The 12,178-nt window shown below is 38.1% G+C and overlaps 1 protein-coding gene across 1 annotated transcript; it reads left to right on the top strand.

Moving 5' to 3' along the window:
• Window positions 1-7,208: 7,208 nt before the first annotated feature.
• Window positions 7,209-10,514, top strand: LOC145125373 (proteinaceous RNase P 1, chloroplastic/mitochondrial-like). The gene is made up of 6 exons (XM_079060831.1): window positions 7,209-8,487; window positions 8,585-8,674; window positions 8,758-8,939; window positions 9,618-9,738; window positions 9,866-9,934; window positions 10,120-10,514. The coding sequence occupies exons 1-6, from the start codon at window positions 7,318-7,320 to the stop codon at window positions 10,213-10,215; spliced, it is 1,728 nt and encodes a 575-aa protein (XP_078916957.1). The 5' UTR covers window positions 7,209-7,317; the 3' UTR covers window positions 10,216-10,514.
• Window positions 10,515-12,178: the final 1,664 nt, after the last annotated feature.

Raw genomic sequence — 12,178 nt, forward strand, 5'->3', positions numbered from 1 at the left:
GTGTGCAGTAGGCCAAGACACCCTGGGCGGACCGGGTAGACTACAGGCCCGGGTCGGGTAAATCTAGTCAGGCCGAAGGCCCGGCAAGCGGTCCGGATAGGCTGAAGGCCCCGAGGGCGGTCCAGACGTGCCGAGGCTCGGAGAGTGGGCCAGATAGACTGAAGGCCCGGTGCGGGCGGTCCAATCAGACTATAGACGTAGAGAGTGGACCAGGTGGACTGAAGGCCCGGTGCGGGCGGACCAGTCATACTGTAGACTCGAGATGCATGGTTGTTCTGTATTTGTTGATATGATATGATTATGGTTATATGAGGTTGGTATTTTGGGGGTAACTGACTAAGCTTTCGGGCTTACAGTTTCAGTTTATTGTTTCAGGTTCAGCGGATGGCCGCGGGTAGGCGAAGGCGTGACCGTATACTTCCTCGATTGACGATTATGATTTCTGAGAACTCTGATGTATAAACTATTTTGAAAACAAATTGTAACAATTGAATGGTTTCAAATGATTTAAAAAGTTTTAAATTGGCTCGAATTTTATGGACGTTTCATCTACACACCTAGTTCATGAGATCCATGAATGGTGTTGGTGCATTGGTTAGCCCAAAAGGCATCACCACAAACTCGCAATGCCCATAACGAGTCCGGAAGCCGTCTTCTAAATATCTTCCTCTCGTACTCTCATTTGATGGTAACTAGACCTCAAATCAATCTTGGAAAACCAAGATGCCCCCTAAAGCTGATCGAAGAGATCATCAATCCTTGGCAATGGATAACGGTTCTTCACTGTTACCTTGTTTAACTCCCGATAGTCAAAACACATCCGGTGGGAGCCATCCTTCTTTTTGACAAATAGGATCGGTGCTCCCCATGACAAATTTCCCATCCGTATAAACTCCTTTACTAATAGCTCCTAAAGCTGAGAGGATAAATCCTACATCTTGGGTGGTCAAGGCGACACAGCGCCACACCAGGGATCATATCGATCCGGAACTCCACCTGCCTCTTGGGAGGCACACCCGACAACTCCTCTGGGAAAACATCAGGAAAATCTCACACAATAGGAACATCATATATATAAATCGACCTCTTCTCCTCAGCCTGAGTATCCACTACATACGCCAACTAACTCATACACCCATGATGTAAACACTGTCTCGCCCTGGCGGCAGAATAGAAAGTCGATCCAGCCCTAATACCCTCGCCATAAATGGTAAGCACTCCCCCACTAGGGTCTCGAACCGTCACCAACTACCGCTCACAATCAATCAGATCCCCAAACCGGCGTAACCAATCCATACCCACAATAACATAGACATATCACATCGTAATAGGAATAAGGTCTATCAGATACCCAACACCAAAAATCTCCAATACACAGCCCCGATAGATGTCAGTAGCGGAGAGCACATGCTCATTAGCTATAGAAATCCTCAATGGTCTACTCGAGGCCTCACGTGCAATACTAAAACCACGACAGAAGGATGATGACACAAAAGACTGACTCGCACCCGAGTCAAACAACACTAGAGCAGGTACATAATTCACAAAAAAAAGTACGTAACATGAGTAATATCATAAGTAAACATAATTAAAATTAACAGAAATAATAAAGAAACACATACCATCCACGACGTCCGATGCTAATCTGTCCTCCTTTGTTGTTAGTTGAAATGCTCTCCCTTGAGCCCTCAGAGCCTCGACATTCCCCTGCCGGCCATTAATAGTATGCAAGGTAGTAGGAGCAGGAGCCTGAACCATCCTCGATGCAAGCTGAGGACACTCGGACCTCATGTGAACCGTTTGGTTGCAATTGAAGCAAACCCGAAATCCCTTGGGGCAATCCTTCGCCATATGCCCATCTTTGCCACACATATAGCAAATAGTCCCTGACCGATAGGGTCCCTCATGACCCTTTCCGCACTTGCTGCAAGCGCGACCTCTCTGGCCTCCGCTCTCGAATCAGTGGGCTTGAACCGCTTGGTCTTCGGTTGCGACTGCACTAGCCTCCTATCTCTCCCCTGATCCTCCATCTCCTCTCTCACTTGGGTCTCTAACTTGATCTCCCTCCTCCTGACATTGGTTTACAGCTCAACCAATGTCTGATACGAGGTGTTCGCCACAAACTCATGGATATCCTTCCTTAGGATACTCAAATAGCGGCTCACACGTGCCTGCTCCAATGACACGTGTTCAGGGCTAAACAGGGCCCTCTCATGGAACATCCTGGTGATCTCAGTCACCGTCTCTGTCTTCAGCTTGAGTGACAGGAACTCCTGGGCTAACCGCTCTCTCTCAACCAATGTCACAAACTCATCTCTGAACATCTCAGTAAATTTCTCCCAAGTCATTGTGGAACGCTCTGCTGTAGAATAGTCAACCGTAACGAACTTCCACCAATCTTTCGCTCCCAAACGAAGTAGGTTCACGCAAAGCGAACCTTCAGATTCTCTGGACAGGAGCAAGTGTAGAAGCAACCATCCACATCAGAAATCCATCTCATCGCAGCAATCGGGTCCTTGGTCCCGTCAAACTTTGGTGGCTTCGTGTAGTTGAACTCCCGACACCACAACAAATCACCCCCTGCAGTCTCGCAACAGCAACAATTGCGGTAGCTGCGGCAACAGTAGCCTTAACGACGGCAACATAGCGGTCGTCAAAAGTCTCAATCAACATGGTCTTAATAGACTCGAACATCTCTGGTAAGGCCCCTCTGATCGTCGCAGCCACCTCGGTGGCAACGATCCTACGGATCTCATCATCACTAACATTCAGCCTCTTGGGGTCGTTGAAGCATGAACCTCGGGTAAACACCATACTGAAACACATAAGAAAACAATCAAAATCAGTCTATAGCGCATGCATAAACACTTAAACACTCCTGAAAGTTCCCTAGTGCCCTAAGATTCCTCCTTGAGTCGCGTATGGATACAATGCTTTTAGTAGTACGGGCGCAATACTACCTTCCACACCAATCCGTATTTGTCTCAAATCGTCCTCCCAAGACCCTAAGTCATGAGAACTCTATTCCTCAAGGGCATCTAAACACCCACACCTATATGTTCCTCGAAACCACCACTAAGCACCTAGGCACTTGACCTAGACTACTCCCCAACACCACTCTGCCTCGCAAAGATTTCGGCTATACTTGCCATTTGTTGTGTGTATGCCAATCGTGCACAGTACATGACTCGATAGATAGTCGAATAAATGATTCTACCTCAAGTCCACAACTAAACAAGGAACAAAAAGAAAAGCTAAATCAGGCATTCTAAGGCTATAACATCCTAACTTATGTACAATTATGCAGCATACGCTAAGCAAATAGCAATGATAGGTTCAATCTTACAAAAGCAACCTCCTAGGATAAATACATCACAAATCAGGCAACCCTATCACACACATCCTGAGGGATCCTTAGCCTATTATCTAGCATGCAGTTCTATCAGTTTATAAGATAACAACTCAACACTACACATAGAATAAGTAGAGATATTTGGGAAACTACCACTCGAGCTCTGGCTGATTGTACACACTGCTTCATCATAGTCAACCCCTTAGATTTGAGTAAAACCCTTCGCAACCAGTCGTGCCATGAAAGTGTGTACACTTCCATCCATGTTAGTCTTCTTCTTGAAAATCCATTTGCAACCAACTGTCTTTCGACTAGGTTGTTGATCAACCAAATTCCAAACTTGGTTGCCATACATGGACTTGATCTTGCTGTCAATTGCCTCTTTCCACTTGGCTGCCTTAGGGCCTGCCATTGCTTCCTTATAGTCAGTTGGCTCATCCAAATCTATCAGTGTTTGATCACTGATAAACGTATCACCTTCTGCAGTTATATGGAAACCATAAATCTGAGGTGGTACTCTAACTCTATTGGAACGATTAAGAGGAAATGAAGTGTCAACTGGTTCAACAGGAGTTTCATCCTTTGGTTGACCGCTAGTATCATCTAAGGTTTCTTCATTGGTTGATTCTTGGATTTATTCAAGGTTGATTGTACTCCCACTGTCCTCTTTTCATGTGAGCTCTCTTTCATGAAAGACTCATCTTTGTGCTACAAAGACCACGTTTTCACTAGGTCTGTAAAACAAATATCCAAAAGACTTTTGTGGATAGCCAATGAAAATACATCTCTCACTTCTGGCTTCCAGCTTGTCATGAGTCTCTCGTATAACGAAAGCTTCACAACCCCAGACTTTGATATGTGCTAACGAGGGAACTTTCCATGTCCACATCTCGTGAGGTGTTTTGGCAACCTTTTTAGTAGGGACAAGATTGAGGATATGGACGACTGTCTCTAAGGCATACCTCCATAAGGAAATGGGAAGAGTGGCTCGACTCATCATGGAACGAACGATGTCTAACAAGGTTCGATTGTGCCTCTCAGCCACACCATTAAGTTGTGGTGTCCTAGGAGGAGTCAAATGTGAAACTATTCCACATTCCTAAAGGTAATCGTGGAACTCGATACTAAGATACTCTCCTCCTCTATTAGATCGGAGCATCTTTATATTCCTACCTAATTGGTTTTCGACTTCATGCTTAAGCTCTTTGAACTTTTCAAAGGTTTATGATTTATGTTTGATCAAGTAGATATAACCATATCTGCAATAATCATCTGTAAACGTTACATAAAACCGAGTAGCATCTTTTGTGGTGGTTCTGAAGGGCCCACATATATCTGTGTGTATGAGATCCAACAAACCTTCACCTATTTCACAAGATCCAGTGAAAGGTGATTTTGTCATTTTGCCCAAAAGACAAGATTCGCATTCATCATTTGGCCTAAGGTAAAATGATTCTAACACTCCATCCTTTTGGAGTTCGGCGATGCGTTTCTTGTTAATGTGCCCAAGACGACAATGCCACAAGCATGCCTTGTCTAAACCATTAGACGAATCAATGTGAAATACACTATTACCTAAGCTATCAACACAAGTTACTATTTCATACACACCATTACAAGGTAAAGCTTCAAATATAAAACATCATTTTTATAAACCAGAATTGAACCATTCAAATCATTAAAATAGTAGCGAAAACATTTTCTAAACAATGCATGAAATTAAATAATGTTTCGTGCCATTTATGAAGAATATCAACAATCAATTACACTAGTCCTAACATCACTACTAAGCACAATCTGATAAGTCATAATCTTTGTAACAGGAGAAGATCGCCTATTCCCCGTTATCAGATTCATCCTCCCATGCTATACATCCTCACTTTCTTTTAGCCCCTGCAAATCAGAACAAATGTGAAAACAACATCCTGTATCAATGACCCAAGAATGACTAGATGGTGAGTTATTAGTTTGAATAGTGTATATACGTGCTGACAATGGCTTCACCTTGCAATCCTTGATGTCTTGCAAGTATTTGGGGCAACTCCTCTTCCAATGTCCCTTGTCATTGCAATAGTAACAAGTGGCATCTTTGGGGTCACTAACAGCCGAGATATCTGAGTTGGGCATTGCCTTTGGTCCATTGCTTGAAGACCAAGCTTGGGCCTTGTTCTTCCAGTTAGCTTTAAGAGGAGCCTTCCTTTTCTTCCCTTTGCCTTAACGGGAGCATTAGTAGAAGGGGTCGTATTCTTTCCTTTCAATCCCGACTCAGTAGTCTGTAGCAAGTTGTGGAGTTGGGTCAATGTGGTTTTCGTGCTGTTCAAATGATAAGCTAATATAAAGTAATCATAACAACTTGGAAAGGAGTTTAAGACCATGTAAATGGCTAACTCCTCGTCAAAATGCACATTGAGCTTAACAAGGCACTCTACATATCTTTGCATTCTCTGCATGTGGTTGTAGACAGACTCTCCCTATTTCATCTTGCAAGCCATGAGGGATTTGACCACTTCAAACTTTTATTGACGAACTCTCTTGTGGTACTTTTCCACAAGGTCATTGTTCATCTCAAATGGCCAGTAGTCCTCATAGAACCTCTGCAACTCGAGAGACATTATGGCAACCATGATGCAAGCAACATTTTTTTGCATCATCGTAGTGTTTTCTGTAAGAGGCTAGCTGTTCAGGAGTAGTAGTGGCTTCATCGATTTCAATGAGCTTTTCTTCAAGGACATATTCTTTGCCCTCAAATCGAAGAGCCATTATGATGTTTCACATCTAATCATTGTAGTTGGAGCCATCAAAGGTCACTCTGGACACAATGGAGAGAAGGGGAGAAACCCGAGTGGTAGGTAGACGACGATGGAGCAGAAGCATCAACATGAGCAGACATCTATAGAGAAAAAGAATAGTTTTAGTTATATGACAATAATCCTTAATATTTAACCCATAATAAAACAATAAGGCTAGGATCCAAAATAACAATTCACAACTAAGAAAAGGGATGACGTAATCTTATTGCGAATTCATGAAAATAGGTAAAAGCAATTTACCAATTTTGAACTATGCAATTCCTAAATCTTTTGAAGGAGGATAATGAATGTTGATTTAAAGATAATTAATGTTTTGGTTGAATTAAAAATGAAAATTTTACCTCATAATTTTTAAGACGTTACAAAAGCTTTTTTAGGATCTCATGTTTTGGGGCTATCAATCTACATGAGGCAAACTGACACCCATATAACCTTTTTTTTACGGGATAGAAACTCTTGGTTTGATACAAATTGTACAAATTTACTTTTAATCACTCCACATTTTATATTGCAAATTTATATGTAATATGAAATATGGTTATGTGACATTTGCTTATATATATATATTGTTCTCCACGACATTTAGGAAATTTGGAACAAATTATTTAACTTCAACCACAAAAAAACAACACCAATAAATAGGCACAAACCTAATTTGATGTTCGAAATTTTTTTGACATGTTTAAAATTTCAAACTTAATTTCTGTTAGAAAAAATAAATTTATTCTTCATAATAGAATTCAAAATTACAAACATTATCAAATTTATTTAAACATGTTACTATAAAGTTTGTTTTTATCATGAAAGGTAGAAGATTCTTTTATTTAAGAAATTGATTTATTCATATAAAATTTTTATATGTATTTTACTTATATATAATAATAAATCAATTTATTAAATGAAAGACTTATCGTTCGTTGTAAAATAGTGAAATCCAAACAAAAGAATATTATATCTTTTTTTAATCTAAAAAATTAAACTAAACACAGGAACTAATATAATTTCCTAAATTTGGAATATACATAAAAAATTGTGGAAGTTTATCTTGTCTTCTTGACCAACCAATAAATCTGAAGGGCGTCGAAATGGTTTCTTGAATGTCGAACTTAAGCCATCAAACGGTTTCCTCAATGCTCCTGCCCCAAATCCACCACAATGCTGTTGAACTTGAAACCCACCTTCAATCTCTCACCCTCCTTGCTGAAAACCCTCTTCATCACCAAAAAAACCTCATCTTTCTTACTCAATCGCTCTCGCTCCCTAAAACCCATAAACCCCATCACACAATTCGGTTTCCGGCCTCGCAAATCGTCTCAACACCTCTGCACCGCCGCTGCCGCAGCAAAATCGGCCGACGATGGAGCAATTCTGATTAGAAAACGGCGGTCTCACGTTACCAATCAACCGCAACAATTGCAAATGAGCGGCAAAGCGGAGAAAAGAGCCCGCCGTGAATCCCCATCTGGTATTCTTCTTTCCCACCTTTGCCGTTGCTCTAAAGAAAGCAACACCGAAGAAGCTCTTCGTCTATACGACGAAGCATTACTCAACAATGTTCCACTCAACGTCGAACATTACAACAAGCTGTTGTATTTATGTTCCTCAAGTAATACTAATCTAGGTTTAAAAAGGGGTTTCGATATATACAAGCGAATGGAAAGTGGTAATAACGATACTAAAGTGGTTCCAAACGAAGCAACGTTTACAACCATGGCTAGATTAGCCGCTGCTAGAGAAGACCCTGAATTGGCATTCGATTTGGTGAAAAAAATGAAAGAGGGATGTGGGATTTCGCCAAGGTTACGATCTTACGTGCCTGCTTTATCTGGATTCTGCAAAAAAGGAATGGCGGATAAAGCTTACGAGGTTGATTCTTACATGATTGACAACGGAGTTGCAGCTGAAGAAGATGAACTCGCCATGCTTTTACAGGTTAGTTTCGATACAAAAAGGGAAGATAAAGTCTATGAAATGTTACAGAGATTAAGGGCTACTGTAAGACAAGTAAGTGAAGATACAGCAACATTGGTAGAAGATTGGTTCAAGTCCGATTGTGCTAAGGGTGTCGGGAAGGTGAAATGGGATGTGGGGAAGGTGAAAGAGGCGGTGGTGAAGGGTGGTGGTGGGTGGCACGGCCAAGGGTGGCTGGGAAACGGGAAGTGGAAAGTGGTGAGAACAGAAATGGACGAAAAGGGTGTTTGTCAATGTTGTGGTGAAAAGCTTGTTAGTGTTGATATTGATCCTTCAGAAACCGAAAACTTTGCTAGTTCTTTGAGTACTTTAGCTTGCCAAAGAGAAACAAGAGCCGATTTTTTGCTGTTTCAGGTATGAATTATGATCAGAAATTTCAAATTTAAGGATTGAATGCAAGAAATTTCTTTATTATTATTATTATCAAATTAAAAATTAAAAATTAATCTAGGAATGGGTTCAAAAACATGGACCATTTGATGCGGTTGTAGATGGTGCAAATCTTGGTCATATAAAGAAGAATTACTTCGACTTCAATGAGGTAAACACAAGTTCATATAAATAAATGCCACAAAATGTATATATATTTGATTTTATTTATAATATTTTTATAAAATATTGCAGCTAAAATCTGCTGTAAACTCAGCAAGAAAACTAAGTCCTTCAAACAAACTACCACTTGTGATTCTACATAGTTGTAGAGTGAAAGGTAGAGACAATGGGAATTCAAGGAATAAAACAACATTACAACATTGGAAAGAATCTGGTGCACTTTATGTTACTCCACATGGATCAAATGATGATTGGTAAAAACTTATATCTTTAAATTTGTTGACTAAATTACATTTTTGGTCCTTAAGTGTAGTTGGTTCTTGCAATTTTGGTCCCACAACGTTTTCTCTTGCAATTTTGGTCCTTATTTGAGATTCTTGTAATGTTTTGGTCCTTGGTCCAAGTAAAATGACATTTTTTTTAATCTTTGAGTATAATTGGTTTTTGCAATTTTGGCCCTAAGAAGTATTTTTTTTTTGCAATTTTGGTTCTTATTTTAGATTCTTGTAATCTTTTTGGTCCCTGCTCCAGGTAAAATGACTATTTTTGGTACTGAGTATAATTGTTTTTTGCAATTTTGGTCCTTATTTGAGATTCTTGTAATGTTTGACTATTTTTGATCTTTGGGTATAATTGGTTTTTGCAATTTTAGCCCCAAAATCTTTTTTTTTGCATTTTTTGTCCTTATTTGAGATTCTCGTGATGTTTTTGGTCCTGCTCCAAGTAAAATGACTATTTTTGGACCCAGAGCATAATTGGTTTTTTGCAATTTTGGTTTTTATTTGAGATTCTTGGAATCTTTTTGGTCCCTATTCCAAATGAAATTTTGTTATTTTACTTGGAACCCGAAAAATGTAACCACTTATAAATTTAAAAGCAAATCATTGGAAATAAATTATTCTTGAAGTTATAAGTTGTATAATTTTTTTTAGGTATTGGTTATATGCTGCAATAAGTAGCAAGTGTTTGGTGGTGACAAATGATGAGATGCGAGATCATTTGTTTGCATTGTTGGGTACGAGTTTTTTTCCAAGATGGAAAGAAAAGCATCAGGTATTAATTATTATTATTATTATTTTTTATGGGAGAATAGTGATAAAATTTTGATGGAAATTATTATTTTTTAAGTGAACTGTAATGATATGACATTTATTGTTTTTCTTAATTTGTTGGATTTTAGGTTCGAGTGTCGGTTTCAAGAGAAGGACTTAAATTTCACATGCCTCCACCATACTCGATTGTAATTCAGGTGAGTTCTTGTTAAAATTACTCAAGTACCCTTTTAACCATATAGTTTCACAATGACATAATTCAATTACTTCAAATTCCAATTCTTTCACAAATTTACATAAAGATTGAAGAACTTTTGAGACAATCAAGTTGTTGACTTTAATGGTATTTGACTTTGACTTTGACTTTGACCCATAATTTCAGGAATCTGAACAAGGCAGCTGGCATGTGCCAACTGTGACAGGAGATGACTTTGAGACACGTAGGCAGTGGGTTTGTGCGACCCGTACAAACAGCTAATTAATTGTGCCATGTCAGCGTATCATTCCCTAAACCCATTGACAACACCATTCCATGTTGCAAAATCATTCTTTAATATAGAGGAAAGGGTAGTAAGGCTAAAATTACTTTTTTGCCCATTTGAAAGAAATATGATCGAGAGAATGTGTCCATGGAGAAGAGAGAGAGGAAGATGGTTTGATTTTTTTTATATTATGATTTGTAATTGTAACCTTTAATGCTGAAAATAAGCATTTGGGATTAATATTAAATGAGAAAATCGAGTTAAATAATGAAAATTAGACCCCTTCCACCCTTAACATTCAAGTCGGCAAACAAAAGCTCTAAAAACCATGTCCAGTTTCCTTTGTTCTTTATGTTTACTACTAACCATGTTATTAGATAGACATGGTTGTTAGCATCTCTTCCTATATCAATCAAAAGCTCACCTTTTGATTTGAACCTTTAGAAAACATCCATTGAACCTTTAGAAAACATCCATCTAATCCTATCGCACAACTACAACCTTTATTACATCCATACTTTAATGCCTTGAAACTGGAACACGGCTTCTTAGGGTAGTTTAAAATAACATTTTTAAACATTTGTTAAATTCCAAAAGTTTTAGAGTTTGAATTTGCAGATTATAAATGAAACACCCCTCTTTTGGTTAATGATGTATAACTCATTTTAAATAGTTTTAAAAATAATAAAACGTCACTTTGCGGAATTCGGTCCCAAAGTCTTTAAGATCTTAAAACAATTTTTGTTTCAAAGAGGTTTTAGAGTAGGGTAGTCAATTTTAGAATATCATTACATAAGATAAGATACTACTACATAACAATGTCCTTCAAAACACCTCGAATCCTCTAAGCCTCATTCATTAGTTGCACTTGAATACATGTCAAAATAGTAGGTTAGACATTGGGAATTCCTAATGAGTAATATCAGGATTCCATCACGTTTATAGTCAATGGATAACTCATTCATTGACCTATGATGAATCCCCAAACATTTTCGAAAAACTCTTTAACATCATATAACTATTTCAAACAGTATATTTGTTTTAATAAATACTTCACTTTTTACTATTGTTAAAAGCACTTTGAAATCTTATATCTTTTAATAAACATTGCCTCAAATCTTATTTCTTCTAATTAAATTCTTTTCATCTTTTCTCTTTAAAAACACTTTGAAATCTTAAAACTTACTATTTTCTTTTTGAGACACTTAAAATGTATTAAACTCTTTGGTTAAACTCTTTATATTTTCTCTTTGAAACACTTAAAATGTATAAACATTCATATATAACATAAATGGAAATAATTCAATGCAATACGAAACTACACCCATCCCCATTCCTCTCATTGTTCCACTTAGTTTTTTGTTTTTATAGCAATAGAGATTATGACATAGTTAGCACAAAACACCCTACATCATGACTCGTCTTATTTACATTTGGTGTCTTTATAGGTACGAGTAAGCTATCAAATTACCGGTCTCGTATATGAGGTAACTACCCTACACGTACATGTGAGACATGTCTAGAATAACACACTACTCTTTGGTCTCGTTTGCCACAGACTTTGGAGGGGAATACAAGTCTTTTCCCAATCTTACATGAATTCCTATATATATATATATATATATATATATATATATATATATATATATATATATATATAGGCTTAGGCTATTTTGTTTTTACTAACTATTGTGTGCCAGAATGCGGACCACTGGATGAAATAGAATCAAAGGTAATGATCTGAACGTTTATGATATTACAATAGGGTAACATGTACCATATAATCACACAAATTTCAGCATAAGGGCATTTTAGTCAATTAACCTATACTAAAAAAGGAAACTTTCGGATTTTTAGGGATAATTAATTCCTTTATTTTTAAAATTTTGAATATTTTAAATTAATTCAAATTAAAAAATCCGATTTTATTCTGTCAGAATGACAGAATGACAGAATGCC

This window comes from Lactuca virosa, chromosome 7 (assembly GCF_052849685.1).
Source record: "Lactuca virosa cultivar CGN04683 chromosome 7, Lactuca_virosa_CGN04683_v6, whole genome shotgun sequence".
Lineage (NCBI taxonomy): Eukaryota > Viridiplantae > Streptophyta > Magnoliopsida > Asterales > Asteraceae > Lactuca > Lactuca virosa.